Source organism: Panicum virgatum, chromosome 6N, assembly GCF_016808335.1.
Source record: "Panicum virgatum strain AP13 chromosome 6N, P.virgatum_v5, whole genome shotgun sequence".
Taxonomy (NCBI): domain Eukaryota; kingdom Viridiplantae; phylum Streptophyta; class Magnoliopsida; order Poales; family Poaceae; genus Panicum; species Panicum virgatum.
The window spans coordinates 24,530,898-24,551,531 of record NC_053150.1 but is presented as its reverse complement, the minus strand read 5'-3'; the positions used below and the strand labels follow the sequence as shown (position 1 = coordinate 24,551,531).

General features: G+C 46.4%; 1 protein-coding gene and 2 long non-coding RNA genes across 5 annotated transcripts; 2 read left to right on the top strand and 1 right to left on the bottom strand.

Moving 5' to 3' along the window:
• The first annotated feature begins 7,309 nt into the window (after positions 1-7,309).
• LOC120678645 lies at positions 7,310-9,223 on the top strand. Its single transcript, XR_005676668.1, has 3 exons — positions 7,310-8,230; positions 8,303-8,431; positions 9,002-9,223. It is a non-coding gene; the product is annotated as an uncharacterized LOC120678645 (long non-coding RNA).
• LOC120678646 lies at positions 8,784-11,969 on the bottom strand. The gene is made up of 2 exons (XR_005676669.1): positions 9,640-11,969; positions 8,784-9,058 (listed from the first exon to the last, which is right to left on the bottom strand). It is a non-coding gene; the product is annotated as an uncharacterized LOC120678646 (long non-coding RNA).
• A 252-nt stretch (positions 11,970-12,221) lies between these two features.
• LOC120678644 (protein ROOT INITIATION DEFECTIVE 3-like) lies at positions 12,222-19,019 on the top strand. 3 transcript variants are annotated; one of them, XM_039959895.1, is made up of 9 exons: positions 12,232-13,590; positions 13,674-13,787; positions 14,549-14,676; positions 14,755-14,893; positions 15,176-15,375; positions 17,264-17,391; positions 17,892-18,085; positions 18,166-18,367; positions 18,571-19,019. In XM_039959895.1, exons 1-8 carry the CDS (start codon positions 13,363-13,365, stop codon positions 18,322-18,324), a joined length of 1,290 nt encoding a protein of 429 aa, XP_039815829.1. In that variant the 5' UTR covers positions 12,232-13,362; the 3' UTR covers positions 18,325-18,367; positions 18,571-19,019. The 3 variants fall into 3 exon arrangements, with proteins under 3 accessions (XP_039815831.1, XP_039815830.1, XP_039815829.1); XM_039959897.1 differs by lacking the exon at positions 18,571-19,019 and having other exon boundaries at positions 12,222-13,590; positions 18,214-18,569; XM_039959896.1 differs by lacking the exon at positions 18,571-19,019 and having other exon boundaries at positions 12,223-13,590; positions 18,169-18,569.
• The last annotated feature ends 1,615 nt before the right edge of the window (positions 19,020-20,634 follow it).

Here is a 20,634-nt window from a genome sequence, read left to right as displayed (position 1 = left end):
ATACTCCCGGTATGTCCACAACTCCCGGTAGATGTACTCCGGTGTGTCCACAACTCCGACGCGTTCCAGGCTGAGTAGCAATAACTTAGGGAGGCCAGGCACTGCGAAAAAGATTCCGTTACTCCATCCGTTGTCAGCCATCTAGAACAAGCAAGAGTCAGTGGTGAGTGATTGTGTTGAAAAAGGGTTAAGCAAGGAAAGTTCTAATGTGGAAAAGCTTAGAAAAAGGGTCTCGATCCCAGGGGTCACGTCCTACGGCCAACTTACGGCTCTGATACCACGTAAAGCGTCCCCTCACAAGAGGTGACTTAAATGTGATACAAATATCAGTCCTAGGAGGCTGATAACACATTTATTACATCAGATGGTACATCACCGTACAACTCTACGCGGTAATGGGCAATGAAGCGCCACTATTGCAAGGATAACAACTAAAACCCAAACAATGATATTAACTACGAAGAGGTCATCAGAGTCTTGCGCCATACGAAGCTTCCTGCGGGTGATGCTATCCACAGGCAAGGTTGGGTGCAGAACGGAACCCCTACTCAACGTACTTGGGAACAAAGTCTGAATCTTCCTCTGTAAAAATTAAGGGGTGAGTACAAACGTACTCAGTAAGTCCAACCGCACCCACGGAGGGGGTATAAACAGAGTTCATGCACAGGATAAATCAAGGATAAGGCTAGGGTTTAATTTGCGGAAAGCTAATTTTAACACATGCAAGGGTTTTTTTGAAACAGGTTTTTAAAACAATTCTTTTCTAATCGGTGGGGTTGATCCACACAGGATCCAAGATTTTAAAAGTTGCCACCGGACTCCTCATCCGCCGTAGCACACGGCACAGTTGCCGGACACCTTACCAAAACAACTCACGCCATCCCAACAATTCCTAGAAGAAACACTAGTTATGTGACCAAACCGTAACTCGCTCAGTACTGTGGGCACGGCTATTCAAATAGGTTTTTAACTCTGCAGAGGTGTGCAACTTTACCCACAAGCGGGGTACCACAGCACGGTCACCATAGTGTCGGTGCAGATCCCGACAAAGCTATTACCCGCCTTAGCTAGACCTGACTAGCCACCACGGGATCCACCAAGGGGTCATTGACATATCACTGAGGTTTAACCGGGGCAGAAGTCACATAGAGCTTATCCCTTCTCCTTGATCACCCGTTGCTCTCAGTCCTCCTGATGACTATCAGACTAACTAGTGGGGTTTATGCTGAGCCATTGCCACACACAACGGTCGAGTGGTTTGCATGATAGTTGAGTCAGGCAAGATGACACATCAACTCGGTCCTTAATGGTGACAAGATGGATATCTCCCAATCTTACTCAACCACATAGGTACGAGCACAAATTCTGGCAATTCACACAGAAATGCCATCCATCTCATCGAGACACGTCTTTCATTCATTTTCAACAAATCCACCGTTTTCCCTTCCCACACGCTCACACATTTTCTTTTATAAATAATCACATTTGATGTGTAGTAGAACGAGTATAAGGTCCCAAGCAATTCTAGCAGTGATTCACATCCACATAGAACGAATCATATGTAGACATCAATCTGGATGGTCAAGGAATGGTTAAAACAAATCAAGGGGTGGCTATCCAACCATGTTTTAGTAGTAAAAGCATATGCAATTTTATAAAACAGGCCAGTAGGTTGTGTTTATAAAATTGGGACAAAATATGCATCAAAGGATGAGATTGAACTTGCCGTTCACAAAGCCTTCCTGGAAGTCCTGATCAAGGTACTGTCCTTCAGGTTCGGGTTCGCGGTACTGGTCCTCACACACTTGTCACGGTACTGCTCGTAGACGGGTTCTCCCTCGTTCACACCGTGATCTACGACGCACACAAACAGGCACACAATAAAGAAAAAGAAATAAAGGTTTTGTCGTTGAGCTCGAATCGGAAAAAAAAATTAAGATATGGAGATAGGAGTAATATTTTTGGGTGGTTTTCTAATGCCAAGGCTGAAATCATGTTAGAAATGGCGTAGTAAAGTTTCGGGGCAAACAGAGGATTTTTGGCGCATGAAATGATAGGTCGAAGAGGCGTCTAGGGGCTAAACCGGGGTTCAGGGGCTTCTTTGTAAATATTTTTGAGGGTGGAAAGACTTGATTATAATTTCTGAAAATATTTGTGTTACTCCAGAAAGGGGCAGGGGTCTATTTAAAATTATGTTTATATGGTGGGAGGGCTAATTATCAAAAATAGAAAAAGGGAGGGCTTCTTTTGCAAAAGAATTAAAAGAGTGGAAGGGCTCTTCTGGAAAAAGAGGAAAAGGGCAGGGGCTCAGGGCAAAATCGCCCTTCTTCCTCCTCTCTCCCGAACAGTAGAGAGGAGGGGGCGTACGGCGGCGGCCCTCGCCGGCGGCCTAGGCCGTGGCGGCGGCCGAGAGGTGGGGGAAAAGAACGAGGAGAGCGAGGGGGTTCTATTCCCCCTACTACCTCGGGCTGGGGTGGAGCGGGGAGGCGCGCCCACGGTGGCCGGATGGAGGCGGCGGTGGAGCTTCGGGGTGGCGGCGCTGGGAGGCCAGGGAGGGAGGTGCACGGTGGTTGGCGAGTCGTGGGGATGGAGGGCTCGATGGAGGGCCTACTTATAGGCCGGGTGGAGCAAGGAGGAGGGGGGAGAGCGGTGGCCGGCCGGTGAGCTCGAGGGCGGGCGATTAATGGCGGTGGGGGCCATTTCGGCATCGCGAAGCGGTGTGGTGGGGCTGAGGCGACGACGTGCAGGGGTAGTCGACTGGTCGGTGGCGCGTAGCGGGGGAGGCGGCGCCCAGGGGTGGTGCGGCGGCCAACGGCGAGGTGTCGCGCGGCGGCGTGCTGCACGAGAGCTCGGCTCCGTGCGAGCTCTGCTGCTGCTGCTTGGGCACACGTGTGTCGAGGCGGGCAAGGGGGCACGGCGCACAGCGAGACGGGACGGGCGAGCAGGGAGAGGCCGCAAGTGGGGGGGAGTGAGCAGAGAGGACGGCCGCGTGTGGTGGTGGCGGTGTGCGGCGAGGGCGGATCGCCGGGGCGGGCACGGGCGATGAAGCGAGCAGGAAGGGCGGTGGCGCGTAGTGGCGGCGGAGTGATGGTGCGGCAGAGGAAGGACGCGCAAGTGGTCCAAGTGGGGGCGGCGGTGGCCGGGAGGGCTGGGCGCTGGTGTCGAGCGCGCTCGGCGCACCGCGCGTGCGGGAAAGGAGAGAAGAAGGAAGAAGGAGAAGAAAGGAGGAGGGAAAAAGAAAAAAGAAAAGGGAAAAGAAAGTGGAGAAAAAGAAAAAAGGAAAAGAGAGAGAGAGACGCGGCGGGATTCGCGGCGGCGGTCGGCCACGCCTGTGCCGCGGCGTTCGGCCGGAAAGCGACATGCACGCAGATCGAGGAAGAACAGAGAGACGAGACAGCAATCGTTACTGGTGTCGAAACGGCGAAATGCTAGGAGAAAATTTCGGGAGATTGGGAGCTCGGACGGAAAAAGATTTTGAAACGATTTGAGCTCGTCGACGAAAAAGATTTTGAAAATGATTTTTAGCGAGTGATTTAGTTGGATGAATTTTTACGGATGTTACAGCAGCCGCCCCGGCCTCACCGCGCCGCCAGCGCCCGCTGCCCGCGCACAGCAGAGAGAGGGCTGACGTAAGCCCTCTGCTGACGTCAGCACAACCAGTACTGACATCAACATATGTATTTTTTAATAGAAAATGGTTAGAAATAGTTGGAAATTATAGAAAAAGGTGTAGAAAATAGTTGGATATTGTTGGAAATTATATGAAAATTGCAGAAATTAGTTGGAAATTATAGGAAACTTGTACAAAATTGTAGAAAATATTTGGATATTATAGGAAAATTTTAGAGACTTGTAGAAATTTATGTAAAAATTGTATGATTTTCTAAAAAATCATAAAAAATAGTTGAAAAATCGTAGAATCATGTACTTATTGTTGAAAATTGTTGGAGAATCATGGAAATCATAGAAAATAGTAGAATCATGTACTTATTGTTGAAAATTGTTGGAGAATCATGGAAAATCGTAGAAAATTGTTGGAGAATCATGTTATTATATATCTGAGTTTAATAATTTTCATATTGTTGCATTATGATGTATTTAACTTGTAAATTTAAATAGTTAATGGCATAGTTATATTATGTAAATTTTTTATTGTTGGATTGTGTGTCAATTCATGATGTATTCAGCTTGTAAATTTATATATAGTACTCTAGCTCTACTAATTATGTCTTTTCTCATCCTCTTTCTTCTTTTTTAATCGTGTAGGATGAAGGTTCAAGAATGCCAGAAAAAAAAGTACTATCACGTCGGCTTCATAGACCCATATAATATACATAAGGAGAGTGTCAGGAAATGGCCTAATCGGGCCGAGAACAACATACTCAGGGCCTTGCATAAGCAGAATACTTGTCCATACATTCTGTTACCATACAACTTCGAGTGAGTTCTTTATCTTTTTTTCTTGACTTGACTATATATATGTGTATATATATCCAACATTTCTTATACATATATGTGTATGAAATAGGTTCCACTGGATCCTTCTTATTATCGAGATCGATAAATGCCGAGTTCGGGTACGACTCCTTGAGGAAGCTAACATATTATTACCAAGACCTCATAAACATCATGCAAAGGGTATGGGCTCGCTTCCTCCAAAAACATATAAGAATCTCGTCACCACCAGCCCTGCTAGAATTGAACACTAACTGGACGGTACGAATACATATCGCACATCTACTGTCATTTCTTTAATCAACATAAATATTTCATAACCCATCTATATACATATATATATGTATATATAGATTATGAGACAGCAGCCAGGAAACAACCTATGTGGCTACTACGTATGTGAGTACATTATGGATTTTTGTTGCCGCAGCTCAATGTCACAACATGATTTCAATGTACGTAGAACAACATTACTAACAATTACTTGCATTTAGTTCCATCTAGGTACTAATTGAAAATATTGGTGTTTGCACTGACAGATTACTACTATGGCAGATGACCTCATCCAACCGGAAAGAATCAAAGCAATTTAAGAATCAATCTGTGCATTCCTCCTAGATGAGGTCATAAATCCAAATGGAGAATTTTATGCGGATCCTAAGATATGTGTGGGTCGAGTGGATCCGAATAAGGACATCAGCGATGATGAGACGCCTAAGAACACTTAGTATCTTGTACAAATTTTTTGGACAAAACTTATGTTCACGACGACTTGTAAATATATTATGAATCCCGAGTTCATTATTAACATATATATATTAGAAGTACATATAATATTTCAAGTTTATGTAATTATAATAAATGTATTCTATTGTATGCTAGATAAGAATATATATGAATACGCAGACGTACAAGAATACAAATATGCAGCCGTACACGAATACGCAAACATACACGAATACGAATTAGTTGAAACCTAAAAAATGAAAAAATAGAAAAAAAAACATTTAGTACCGGTTGGTATCACCGACCGGTACTAAATGGTTACACCTGCAGCGCCTGCGTTGCATGCACTTTAGTACCGGTTGGTAACACTGGCCGGCCTGACCGGTACTAAGTGACGACCCACTTAGTACCGGCCAGGCGACCTATAGGGTCAGGGTCGACCCGACACGATGCATAGGGTAGTGCCTGGGCCTGGACTCCGACCCATAGTGCTGACCAGGACGCGACACAACTAACGGGCCTAACCCGATCAGACACGACTTATTTTGTGTCTGGAACAATTTGGCCCATTAATAGCCCATATTCCCCCCCTCAACCCTAAAACCCCAATCCCTATCTCTCCCTCACTTCCATCCACTCAGCCGCCACACTCAACTCTCTCGATCCCTCTCTCTCTCGTGCACACCAAACTTGCAAGCGGCGGCGGCCGGCGCAGGGGAGGGCCGGAGGCGGTCGGCGGGCGCATAGCCACGGGCTGCGGACGGCCGGCGAGCGGCGCCAGGCGTGCGCGCGATGGGCCCGTGAGCGGCAGCGGCACGTGCAGGATGGGGCGGCCGGCGTGCGCAGGCCGGGGCAAGCGCGAGCTGGGACGCCCAGCGAGCAGCGGTGGCACACGCAGGCTGCAGCCGGCGAGCGGCGGCGACGCGTGCAGGCTGCGGCTGGCGAGCCGTGGCGGAGGCGTGCTGGATCGGCCGGCGGGTTGGCGTGTTGATGGGTTAGATGGGCCGGCCCAGCACGGTCCAGCGACCTTCAGGTCGTGCCTAGGCCGCTGCCTCGGCCCATGAATCAGCACGACACGACACAGTTAACTTAGCGTGTCTAAGTGGGCTGTGCCTAAAGCGGGTTAGTGTCATGTTGGGCTGGGCCACCCATTTGGTCATCTATAGCGGTGCGCGACTTTGGCGCTGTGCAGAGCGCGGCCCCGGCATCGGCTGCTGTTGCGCTGGCGACGCGAGGCTTCTACAGCTGCAGTGGCGGCGGCGTGTGGCTCTGCAGCTGCTACTGGTGGGAGCTCAATTGCAGCGGTCCAACCACGCTACTCTCAGCTGCTTGCTGCGCTGTCTTGATAAGATGGAGTGCCGACGACACGTCTTAGGTGAGGGAGGCTAGCCGAGGTCGACACCACCGTGTGGATGGAAGCTAGAGGTAGTTGCGGTGGGGCCCACATCTACAACGGAGGCAAAATAATGTTTAAGTGTTGTCAAATTGAGGAGCTTTGCCAAATAATTTGTCTTAACAAGTATGACTCAGAGTTACCTAAACTGGAAACTAAATAATTATGCTAGATGAGTTTTATGGTGATGAAACTCTCATCACATCCCATAAAACTCCATCATTCTCTCTCCTTACTATGTTAGAAAAGTTGAAAATATTTAAGGCAATGAAATTCTCCATAAATCCCCCCAGTGAAACTAGCTTAAGTGATATGTGCAATGCTTCGAAAATTGTTGTCAATAAATTGGTTTTATTCCTTTGAAAAAAATAAATAAACTAGATTTACTTTGACCACTGGATTAGTTCAGTCAAGGAAATGTCTGATTTCCCTTCGAGCATATCTGCTCGCCAGTGTCGCCGGCCCTAGAACCGAGCAGGGGCGAAGCCATATCAAAATGGCGTCGGGGTCTTTGTCCTCGACTACAGCATAGTATTTTCTATTGAGTTTGCACAAATTCATTGGATCGGCGGATTCCAAATTCATTGGAGTTGGTTGATCCAATAAAATTGTCTGCGCTCATCATATTCTAAATTCATCTTCTAAAATTAATATTCTTGTCTGGTCATTGAAATTCTCTCCTTTATATTCAGTTCTCTCACACTCATTCATACTATATATCTCCCCCTATACCAACTATCAGACGGTGGGTCCACACATCAGCATTTTTCTTTTTCCTCCTTCCAAAGGTAGCTTCTCTCTCCCTACCTTCGTTTCTCGTAGCAAGCAGGCCAGCACCCGTGGCAGCCCCTCCCCTGGGACGCCCGCCGGCTCCCATCCGCGCCCTGCTGCCCCTTTGGCTCCTTCCGTCCGCGTCACCGAATCGAAGCGGCGCGCGTGCAGCTGGGAGCAGGCGAGCGGAGTGAGGCGATTTGCGGCAGCACGGAGGCTCCTGTGTCCCTGTAGTGAAGGCACGACGGTCGGGCGGTACTGGCTGGAGATCCGGCGGCGCGCGGCCACCCTCGGCGTCCCTCCGTGGCACAGCAGCCGGCGGGGCCCGTGTGGGGTTTGGGGGTGGCTGCTCTGCTGCCTCCGGTGGGGGATTCTTGGTGGTGTTTCTGTGTTCAGGATCGGTTTGATCCAACTGTGTTGGGAACCAAGAAAAAGATGCAGGAATTGGATTGTGTGTTCCTTGTTTCTTTGCTTGTGAAATTGAAAAAAGCGATTTTAGCGAGTGGGGTGGGGCGGCAGCCGAGGCTTCCTTGCTCATTTCGTTGTTGCTAGTATATGAACTGCACAGACTAGTTTCGACAACTTGCACGCCTCCAATCAAGTGGCCAAGCACCAAACAACTTAAACTTTCTCGCCATGGACGACTACCTCGGCTCGTTGCAAAGGTATTAGATGCAAAGGCTCGTTGCAAAGGTTTGATGAAGATGAAGAGGAGGTCGCGACATACAACCAGCTGTTGCAAGCAGAGAGCTCTCGCACGCGTCGTTGATCCAATGCGCCACCAACGGTCATTCGGCCGAGGGACCTTCCTTCTGGTCACAAGAGGATCAAAGCTGACTACTTCATTCTAGATCGTGTTGACAATGATAAGCAGTTCTGTAGAAGGTAAAGTTGAGCATATTTCGAACATCGATCACTCTATGTTTGTAGTAGCTCATATGAGAAGTGCTATTGCAGATTTCAGGTGTGTAGCCATTTATTCAAGCACATAAAAGAGGCGGTGAAAAGTCGTGATAACTACTTCAAAAAGACGTGTGATGTCACTGGCAAGGAAGGACTATCGGCTCTTCAGAAGCACATAAATTAGTGAGTTATACAACATTCAGATACTTGGATGCTATTAAATTAGTTGGCTACTATCAACCAGTAAAGATTGTGTTGAAACAAAAAAGCAGAGACAAATATATAACATGCTTACCTTATCGGCATTCAACATCCCACTAGGATTCTCTCGAATGGCATCAGCATAGAATGATGAAAACTTCCCGACTTCTGCTTTGATAATGTCCCAGCGGCTCGGTAGAGACCTCACACTCCTTTCTGCATGTGATCCCCGCCTGAAGTTGTATCTCTGCATAATCCTTTCCCACATGCGATCTTTTTTTTTTTTTGTAGAGTACTTGCAACTGGGTCACAACTTATTTCAAGCTATGACTTATTTTTTTGAACGGAAACTGTGGGGAGTTCCCCACAGCAATTGCATTAAAAAGAACATTACAAGAAGAAATACTTACAAGAAAGAAAGAGGAGGGAGCAGAAGCTGAGAAAAAGAGTTACAATTTATTTCAAGCCATGACTTGACAAGGTTTACATCTTCTGGGTTGAAATTGCCTAACTTGGTCCTACTGATGCATTTCTTTGCGCTCTTTCCTGTAGGTGCTGGGCAGACTTGCTGTTGCTCCACATCTACCTCAACGCTTTGCATACGTGCTTCTGTGTTTTCAGCAAGAGAATACACTTGTGGGGCACTAGTACCAGGGTTCAACAAACCGGTGGGAACCGGTCCGGTTTGACCGGTTACCGGTCAAACCGGTCCGGACCGGTTCCGGTTTCGGCCGGTACCCAACCGGCCAAAATTCAAAATTTAAATTTAAATTCAAAAAATGAAAAATTCTCAAAAAATTCCTAAAAATACTTCAAGTTGCGATGAATCTAATGGTATCAAATTTTCTCAAAAATTCGTTCATTTAGTATAGTTTGCGGGGATTTAAAGTTAAATCAAAAAAGAAAAAGAAAAAAAATGGGCCGGCCCATTAAGGCCCACCAGTCAAACCGGTCAAACTGGCCGGTAAACCGGTCAAACCGGCCGGTAAACCGGTTGCACGGGAGCTTTTGAATTTGAATTTAAATTCAAACCGACCGGTAAACCGGTTGGAACCGGTTGCACGGGAGCTTTTGAATTTGGATTTGAATTCAACCGGTTCCCACCGGTTACCGGTCCAACCGGTCCGGTAAACCGGAACCGGTGGCTGGCGGTTTGGGTTAACCGGTTGGGAAAAAAACCTTGCTAGTACCTGGACACACCATTGAGACATTGGGTGGAACCTGCTGCTCTCCTTGGGGGAACCAGGACGGAGGAGCTTGGTACCCATACATGTACGGGTTCCAGGCAGCCTGGTAGGGAGGAATGTTGCCACCAGTAAAAGCTCCCTGTGACCCATCATTGGATTCGTTAGGGTCCATACTGAAATCAGAGTCAAAACACATATATCAATGAACATGTAAAATGTTAGAAGAATATATCCCATAACCATTAATTCCTTCTTCAGATATGCATGCACAACAAAATCCTGGATCCTAAACTGACCTCATTTGCTGGTTTAAATTCAAACGCATTTGCATCAAACCATGAAACATTGAAAATATACATGATGCAATTAGACAGAGCAAAGTAGGCACCATAGTTTTACCTCAATCTTGCTCTCAGTTCAACATAATTGCAGATAAGGGATATTCTTGAATCATAGGAAATATGGCGACATTTTTAGGCCACATTTTCATCAATAGCATTTGTCAGTTGGAGCTTGAAATAGTTTTTAAAAAATTAGGGTGTCAGTCAACAAGCCCAACATGCCCCACAATAACTCAGTGATCATGGAAATAAATTGTCTTCCCTAGGTCATGCACAAGATGGTGGTAAATATTCACCTTAGTTTCCGGTCAAAACGATAAATAGGGCCTTGTTTGGTTTGCTTGTGTTAAAAAGTAGCACAAAGTTTGACTATTAATTATGGATATTAAATGAATGCAGACCCCTACGCTACTTTGCGAGATGAATCTAATCAAGCATTTGACCGCACGATTAGAGGATGGTTACTGTAGCATTTTTTTTTATAGAAATACTTTAAGGGAAACCCCTAAAGCTTAATTAGGTGTGGCACCGAGGGTTTGAACCCTGGGCGGGTGGCCTTTGCCACTGCACCGTGTGCCCCTTCGCTAGTTACTATACCATTACTGTAGTCAATCATCAATTAATTACCGTCATTAGATTCGTCGCGCAAAGTTGCATCCATCTGCGAAAAAGTTTTGCAAATAAACTTCATTTAGTACTCCATGCACGCAAAATTCTTTTTGTAGCGCGAGTAGGGCAACAGAAACAAACGGGCCCCAGATTAGCCTGGAGAGCCATTAATATACGTGCATAGAAACAAGTGCTACACACAAGGGCCTTTTTTGAACATCTGAGTGACATTGTACTCATTGTATTTGTGAGCACAAAATAGCCAACACATTGCACAAGGCCAAAATAAGTTGTGTTGTTGAAAGATCAAAATCATATCATAGACACATCAGTCTTGAAATGTACTAGTATTTTTTAAGTCAACTTACAGGTTCAAGGACACACATATAGCAAGCTACTACTAGATATATTACTAACAGATAAAACAGTCTCCAAATCAGAGAGGAGTGATGGATGTGCATAAGAAGTGCTACACACAACCATGTCCAATATTTGCATGCCATCCTCCGGTATTTCAAACAAATCATGCATGGACACACATAGGAGTTTCATTCAAAGACCCACATTTGCCAAGATGCTAACAGATTCGACTCACAAGTTCCTATAGATAATCTATGCATTTGGAGTTCCTATAGATAATGTATGCATTTGACAAATGCAGGCACTTGTTTGCATTAGAGATTGACAGACGCAGGGCTACAAAAAGGTTCATGTATCTGAGTTTGGCACGACGCCGGTCGGAGCGCACGGTGGAGCTCTGCCCTGATGTGGCCGGCTGAACTGCTGCCCATCGCCGCAGCCACTTGCGCCCACGGCTGCTCAGACCCATCTTCTCCAGGATAGCCTCACAGTGCCGGACGGCCTCAAGGGCAGGGGTCGACGCGAGCACACTGACCGCTGGCAGCGCCGGCCCTAACTTCTCTTCAACGCCTAGATCAAATCTAGGAGGCGGCAGAGGCGAAGCAGTTCTGATCCGGCCGAGGTGGGCCCTCCCCCCAAGCGAATCCGCTCCTCCGTGCAGTGCCCGCCCTTGATTCGCCCAAGGTACTCGGTGGAGGCGGGGACAATCGGAACTCGACGGAGGCGAGAAAGGTGGCAGATCAGGCGCGGCTGGCCTCGATTCGGTGGAGGATCAGGCGCGGCCGGCCTCGATTCGACGACGGTAGTCGGCGGCGGAGCTCCGCTTCCTCAACCTCGAGCCGGTGGCGGCGCGTTGCACTTGCAGAAGGCGGCAGGGTCAGGGCATCGGCGGCGAGGGTAGGGAGGGGCACCCATGGAGGCAAGGTCGAGCGCGGGTAGCGGGTTGGGCGGTTGGGGAGGGCGGCATGAGGAGATGTCGTTCTCCTGGGAGGCCGATGATTAGTCGGAGCCAAAGGCTATTTTAGCTGAACGGACGTAGGGCTGGTTGGCAGGGTTCCGGCTCCTTCGAAAACAGCTCCGGCTCTGACTTTTTTTGGTGGAACGGTTTGTCTGATAGAAGTAGAGCTATTTTAAAAAACGTTGGGTAAAAGACTTCACTCGTTAAATAAAAGAGATAAAATGACCAATTTACCCTTGAGATTATCTTTTTCTATTCTTTTTCTCTTTTTCTTTTTTTTCTTCCTCCTATTTTTTTCTCCTTGATTTTTTTCTCTTTCGTCGTTATCCATTTCTTCCCCTGCTTCGGTGCTTCCCAACCTTCTCTTTCTTCGTTATCCATTTCTTTCTTCTCCTGCTTCCCAACCTCCTCCGTCGTCCGCTCCATCGGACAACGCCGCCAAGCGCCAACCCCTTCATCCTCGATTCCATCACCACCGGCCACCACATCAACGTCGCCCCTGCGCCGTGGCTGCCTGCTCATGCTGCCTTTGCTCGCGCCGCTATCGCCGCTTGGAGCTCGATCGGACAGTGCCGCTGCCTCTCTAGCTCCTTCCCGCCTCCGCGCGCCGCCGGTCACGCCGTCGGCCGCTCGGCTCCTGCCCGCTTACACGCGCCGCACCTCACTCCCTCCGCCCACTGCTCACTGCCTTGCGAGGACAAAGGGTATCCATGAACGGGAGGAGCCGCACGGAGCCACTATTTCTGGCTCCCGTACTCCCGAATAGCTCCAGAGAGCGGGATTTGGGGGGCTTCGATGCTGGAGCTGTGGTATGAGCACCGGTTTGGCAGGCCTTCGCGCGGAGCTGGTTTTAGAGCTGCAACCGGAGCCCCGCCAAAAAGGACCGCAGTACTCACTTCGGGAGCTCCAGTACCCGCTGCGAGTTTTTTAAGCTAAACTCATACCGCAGGGTCTGGCAGCGGACGGGTTACCGTTCCCACCGCGAACAGCCTAACAGGAACATATTAGATGCAAACTCTCCATCCAAACTATACAAACTCTAATTTAGTCAATTGGATTAACATCCATGGAGCACAGGAGTGGGAAGGAGAATTTGCAAAAGTGTGATTAGTCAATCCAAATGCGGGCGGTTAATTGTAAAATTACCTAATCCCCTCGTGTTCTTTTGATGCCGGTGGTCCAAATTGGAGTTTGCATGGTTTGCACGGAGAGATTATTTTGCACTTGATATGTCCTAGCCTAACAAAGCAAGAATTTTCATTATTTGAGACTCAATTCGCAAGTCTTTCAGAATTTGACATTCTTATCACAATGATATGTGGAGTCATTCTGAGTCATTGACATGTGGGTCAAAGTGTCAAATTCTGAAAGACTTGCGAATTGAGTTCCAAATAATGAAATTTAAGCATCTCCGCCCTAAAACCGTGACACAAAACCCTAAACCCCTCTCCTCTGCTTATGGCGCCGCCTCCGCCGCCGCCGAAACAGCTTGTGCTGGCTGCGTCCTCCGCGGACGCCGGCGTGGCCGCCTGGGACCTCCGCACCGGCGCGGAGGAAATCCGCCACCGCCCCTGCGCCTCCCGCCCTCGCGCGCTCACCTCGGTCGCCGACCGCTTCCTCGCCGCTGCACAGGCCCCTCCCGCTGGCGGCAACTCCGGCACCGTCCACTTCTACCACTGGGACAAGGTAAGCCCTTCGCGCAAAGCCCCGAACGGCGCCCTGGAACTCCGGTCCCTGACCCCGGGCCTGTTTATTGGCTTCGATTGCAGCCACAGGTGGCCGTCAAGAGCTTCCCCGCTGAGCCTATACGCGCGCTTCTTGCGGACCAGGAGGGGAGCTACCTCATTGGCGGTGGCAGCAACGGCAACTTATTCCTTTGGGAGGTGAGGGCATTCTGGTTTCTTGCTGATGGGGGGAAGAGTTCGTATTGTTGATTGCTATCTGCTCTTTCGTTTGAGGTTGATGTGAAATGTATGCTGTGTGCTTGGTTAGTGAGATGGTCTGAAATGGATACCTTTAGGTGGTGGATAGTTCCGGTTGTTCAACTTAGGAGTGTCTCCAATAAGATGAGTTTTATTTCTTGGAACCTCCCCCCCCCCCCCCCCCCCCCCCCCACACACACACACACACCAGAAACTATGTTATTAAAATACATGGCATTTGCATATATGCCAGTTTACAATTTTATGATTAATGAAATGCAACTAGGTGTTTTACCCACATGTCTCTCAATGACATTTTCCAAACAGTATGATGTATTTTTCCTTTCTTTCCTATTTTTTCTATTGGGCATTGATATTTAAGAGTAAGTTCAGATGAAACACAGCATAGTCCATGCTTTTGTTTCAAAGTTGTGTGAAATATTTGGCTTGTTTTCTCAGTGCGTTTCACATATATTAGGCGATAATTATTTCTTTTCCCTGTTTGCTGGTGTCTTATGTGCCCTATTTGTCGGGTTCTGTTGTAGTTTATGCTATGTGCCTGATCTATCCAGCATTTTTATAGTTAAAGTTCAACATTGTCTGTTCTATGTGTGTGATCAATAGAACACCTTTGTAGTTAATGTTGGGAACTCTTCCAGCTTAAATGACATTGTTGGGAACTCTTCCAGCTTAAATGACATTCTTTTGATGCTGATGTATAGGTGGCTAGTGGAGAGCTTCTCCAGACATGGCATGCACACTATCGTGCTGTTAGGTGCCTCGCGCTTTATGACTATCTGCTTGTCTCAGGATCAGAGGATGGAAGCATCAAAGTCTGGGATCTGATCACGTATGTATGTTTAATGTGGTAACATTGGGTAGCTATTTTTGTATAGTCCCTTACTGAGTTTAGTTCTGTTGTTTACAGGGTGCTTGATGAGCAGTCAAGGTTGGAGGCCCAGACACCATACCTCTACAGTTTCAATCAGCATGCACTGCCTGTAACTGATATTGCTTGTTTCCTTGGAGCAATTGCTGTATCTTCTTCAGAAGATCGAACCTGCAAAGTGCGTAAGCGACTCTATTGGCTTGAATTGAATGCTATGAAGGACTGTAGTCTATTTGTTCCTATTTCTAACTATTCTATGTACATTATTTACCTAGTAACATCCCGGGCTAATTATTCGCATCATTTAGGTCCAAAGTTGAACTTTAACTAGTAACATCCCGGGCTAATTATGCTATGCAAGACTGTTGTCTATTTGTTCCTATTTCTAACTATTCTATGTACATTATTTACCTAGTAACATCCGGGCTATTTGTTCCTAATTTCATTTTCTTTTCCCCAGATCTGGAGTTTATCTGAGGGTAGGATGCTAAGAAGCATTCCATTCCCTACTAGCATTGATTCTGTAGCACTAGACCCAAGAAGTCATGTTTTCTATGCTGGTGGTAGAGATGGAAAGATATATGTTACTGCAATGGGTGTTGATATCAGTTCTCATGGTAGTGATGAGTCAGCTATTCTTGGTGCTTTGGATGACCAAAGGTTTGCCTGCTTCTAGTTTTTCATCAGTAGTTACTCTCCTGTTACTCTGAACAAATTCATTATTTAGGTCCAAAGTGCTAAGACTTCGTTTATGGTTATGCTGGTTTGAAATTCTCATGTATGATTAACATTTAACCAATTGTTTGCGTACAAGTAGTCAAAGTAATACATTTCTGTTCTATATTTCTGATATTCATTTGACTGCTCGCAGATTATGATAATGCAATTTGTTTGCTGCACGTAAATGTGTAAGAAAACAGTTCGACCTGAGTTTACAGTTCCATCTAACAGTTTTAGATAATTTGTCAAAATGTTTTGAAGGTGAAAATGGTAATCGCTATTCCAAATTATAGGTCGTTTTGGCTTTTCTAGATACATAGTTTTTCCTATGTATCTAGGCAGAACATATATTTGGGTGCATAGCAAATGCTACGTATCTAGAAAAGCCAAAACGACTTATAATTTGGAATGGAGAGAGTATTTAACTAAAACACTTAACATCTTTTCAGTCACCCTCTCATTACCCAAGTTGAGCTGTATCTTCTTGACTTTTGCTAACATAAAAGGGATATTTTTCCCAATATTGTGGGCTTGTGGCCTGTGATCAATTCATTGTAGAGCCATGGATACCCAGACTAATGCCTGCATGGTTGCTTGCAGCTCCAAGCTTGTCATCGCAAGCCAAGCAGACAAATATGACCTGGGGCTAGAGCTGACTGACACATAACTGTAGCCTGTATATGGTATTTTGAAAATATGTGTTAGCGAGGTGTTTAGGGAGATGGTTAGCAGGCCCTATTAGGCCTTGGGTGGCTGGTGCCCAGCCTCCTTGGCTCTGTGCGCCGCCCCCTCCTGATTGATAGAGGTGCTCAATGGGTGTACATATAAAGGCAGGGAACCCTAGATGGCTTATAGAAACAGAACCATCAGGGGGATCCCTGCCGCCATCTACCAACCAGGAGGGGGCGGTGCACAGAGCCAAGGAGGCTGGGCGCCGGCCACCCAAGGCCCAACAGGGCCTGCTAACCATCATCTCCCTAAACACCTCGCTAACAATATGAAAGTTAAAAGGATTTTCTGGATGCCTTTATCGTGATATCATGTAGGTTTGCTGTCGGGATATTGTACATATAAATCTATCGATATGGCCATTTACTATAATACGTATCACTCGGAAATATTTGTTCTTGGAGATTAGCTGTGCTGTTGTACCACCCCCTATATGAAATTCCCTGAGATAATCAATAACCAGTTAAACCCATGAGATAATCATTGACCAGTTAAAAGAACATGGCCTCCTATATTTACCCATGGGAAGTACTTGGGTTGTGGGCATAGCTGTTAGTTGCGACAAGATTCCCTATCTTCAACCTTTGCATTAGAGTCGAGCGGACCAAAAAAATTCATTGTCGGGAACATCCAGGTTGTTACATTATTTACATTGATCCATAGAAGGAAATAGGCAATTCCAACTGTCTTAGAGTTTACCCTTTTTGCATATATTCTTATTAAAAAATTGGATACTGCCTATATATAATTACGCTGACAATAGCTATTAACCGCACTAATAAAAAATATTTTCTTGAGCTTTCAGATTCCATAAACGTATATAATACTTGCAATTAACTTCTAGCAAAAGGATTCCCCCTTCTCTGTTTGATCTGGTTCACTGTTGCTCCACTGCTTAGAAACTACATGTAGGCAGGAAGTTAGTCTTGACAGTTTTTTCTTAGGTAGTGATTGATCTTCATTACCTTTGTGCCTTGCTAAAGAAATTTGTTTGCAGTTACTTTCTCTGTTTAAATTGGGTTGCTACAATGTCAAATGCCTAGCATTTATGGAGCGAGATCTATTAAGTTAATTCTGGTAATTTGTTTAATTGATCCAGCAAGGCAGTAACAAGCTTGGCATCAAGCACAGATGGACTTTTACTAGTTTCTGGATCTGAGGATGGTAATGTTCGGGTATGGGATACTAGAAGTCAGCAAGTAACCCGAAAATTCAAACACTCCCAAGGTTCTACTCTTTAATTTTACATCATGAAGACTTTGTTCATACTGAAAACCTTCTGTCTTGAAGTTGTACCTAATGTACTTCCCTCATAAACTTAAGGATCACATATTTTCCTGGTACACTCAATAGGGAAAATATGTATTTTTGCCTGTCGCTAGTTTTCAGTCCAACCAGAAGGCATCTGCTGCATGATGTATGGTCCTTGTGTTGGGTGAATGGTGATACTTTGTCTAGGCTGCATACCATCAATCAATCCTAATCTCAAAGAATTCTGAAAGTAAAAATGTTAACTCTTAACTCTCTTGGGAGTCTTGACTATAACTGAAACATGAACTCTGGACTGCTAAAGTGACTACAGCCATGTGGAGAGGAAAAAACTACGTCCATGTTTTTTAGGATATCAAAATGTACTGAGACGGTACTTTTTTGTATTTATGTTTTACCATGTTTTCAGAAGGTACATACTATTGAGGTCTGATAGTGATAATATAATTGTTTGGCAGGTCCAGTAACCAATGTTCTGATAGTAACACCAAAACGTGTAATCCTGCCCCCACTACATCCATTGCGGAAAGTTTGCTCAGCAAATGGTGAAGTTGAACCACGTGCTGTAATTCTGCCTCGGCCTGAAAATGATGTTCCTATTCATGGAAATCGAACCTCAATTTTTATGGAGCACTACTTGGATGAACTTCAGGTTGGCTGATTTTGCTTTGTCTCTTATTTGATACTTCGATATTACCTTCTGTTGCATCTTATCATTCTATTTTGGTGCAGAAGTATGGTGGTACGTCTTTGATATTTGGTTCTGGTCTGCGTACTCAGAATTGCACACCTAACCAACAAGGGACAGAATGGAGAGATAGATACTTGGAGCTGCGGGATCTCTTTTTGCATGAGGTCCTAGATCAGATGCCGTCCTCTAGGAACCCATGATCCCCTGCAATTCCAACCGGATGCACTTTTGTAACTGAGATGAGTAAGTGCATCGTATTTTTAACCTTCTAGTTAATGACAGAGATCATTATGAAATCCCAGAGGTTCTCAGTGAATTTTGTGTACATTTCAATTATTGTAATTTCAGTAGTGTATGGTTGCATAATCATAGAGGCATTCATGTTTTCTCACTAATCCTGAAAGTGTATTGCACATCTAATGCATGCTGTGCTGCTTCTTTTTCAGCCATGGAAATATATATTTTTTTTCAAACACATAGCACAGGACCAAAGTGGTTGCTATTCAATTTCAAAAGCATGAAGTCGATGGATGTCAGTCTCACAGATGAGCTCTTTGGAGCAATGAATCTGGTAGCTGTGGGTGTAATTTTACTGTGATCCATGAATTGTTGGAATGTGGCTGATTATTAGAACAGTATTAGGCATATAAGTCATTAAATGGTGTGAAGATAGGCCAAATCTGAGTGTTATCCTGAAAGGGTGAATATAAAGTAAGACAGATCTGTAGTGTAAAATGATGCGGTAGTGAATCATTGGGAGCTGTTAGCACTCAGACTAAATCCATGGAACTATTGCATTGTACATCCCAGATCCAGTAGATGTAGAACCTTGTAAATCAGCCAGCCTAGTGCAAATACTGGTACATGAGTGCCCATGTTTACCTAAGGTACCAAACTAAAGTTTGTCATGTTTGAACAATTTTAGCCACCATTTGTTTAGATACCAAGCTTTGGCATGGTAGCCAGTCCTTTCGAATTAGTTTATTTTGGTGATTAAAACTGGCCAAAATGTGTGCGCGTGTGTGGTGGGGGGGTGGGGCGTTTAGATGCCAAGCTTTGGCATGGTAGCCAGGCTCTGGCTTGTTTCTGGTTGCGGGTTTGGAGGATCCGATTTTGCAGCTGTATGGAATATTTGGTGAAGCTGGAACCAAGGGCACAGATATTTTAGAAGACCTCCGCTCTCCCAAACGGCCGGCATTTGGATCACCTAGGACTATAATTTAGATAACTAAATATTAAGTGACCAAATTTTAGTCTATGCTTATTTGGATACATGGACTAAACTTTCGGTTGCACATATATAGAAATGCTATTTTTGCCTTTGGATGTTGCTGCTGTTGTGCCTCTATGTGATAGTGAAGGGTGGTTTGATCTTTTTGCAGTTCGTTGGTTGGTTTAGTCCGAATTAGATGGGTTTTGATGACTAATGGATTAAACCTTAGTTGGGGTTGAACTAAAGTCTACTATGTTTTAGCCCACCTATTTGGATCACCTGATGGACTAAACTTCAGGCCTAGTCTATGGATCCATATGGAGCTAACTTATTATCAATTCAAACAAGGCACGGAGTATCAGTTGGCTTGATTAACTTGTTTTAATTGAAACCTCGAGGCTGAAGGGATTCATGTTTGGTTGAGGCTCTGCATGAGCGCAACTGATGTGGTTTATAGGTATAAACGCCTTTTTATTATTGCCTGCCAATCGCAAAATGTCCTTGAAGCAACACACTGTAACACCCCAGAGGTTACTACGAAATTAGTAAAACTTAAACATGCTTAACCCAAAACTAATTGGCTTGACTCTCTGCTGCTCGTCGTCTCCATGGTCAAGTTGGCCACGAACGCCGCCCGCACGCGTTGCGCGCGACGTGTCCCGCGCCCATGCCGTGCCCATCCCGCCGCGCCCTTATCCCTTCGTCCAGGTGCCTCACTCCCTCCTCTCCTTCCCAGACCACGCCGGCCTCTCTTGCTTGCGCCTGAGCTCGCCACCGCAGCCTGCCATGGCCACTGAGATCCGCTCGGCGGTGAACTCCCACTTCCTGTCATCATCTTTGACAACCAAAGACTAGAATCGACTTTCCTCGACTCCCTGAAGCTCATGCTCTCCTTGTTCCAGCGCGTTCCGCGAGTTTCCGCGCTCGTTCTCGAGTCATGCCGCCGCCGGCATGCTGCTGCTCGCCGCGAGACGCGCGCACGTGCCTTTGTGCCGCGCCGCCAAGCGCCCACACTTCGTCCAGCCCTACTGAACCCTCCCATGGCCGCCCTGTCGCCGGCCACTCACCGGAGCGCCGCCACACGCCGCCACCATCGCCATCTGAAGTACTGCTCCCGTCGCCAGCCCTCCTCCGGCCACCCCGGCATCAACCGAGACCACCTAGAGGTAGCTCTCGAGTCCCTCTAGCTTTTCCCCAACTTCCCCCATGCCGCCGTTGAGCCCTGCCGCCGGAATCGGGCCAGAAATCGCCGCCCCTGCTCTGTTTCGCGACCAGGGACCTCGGGCAAGAATTTAAA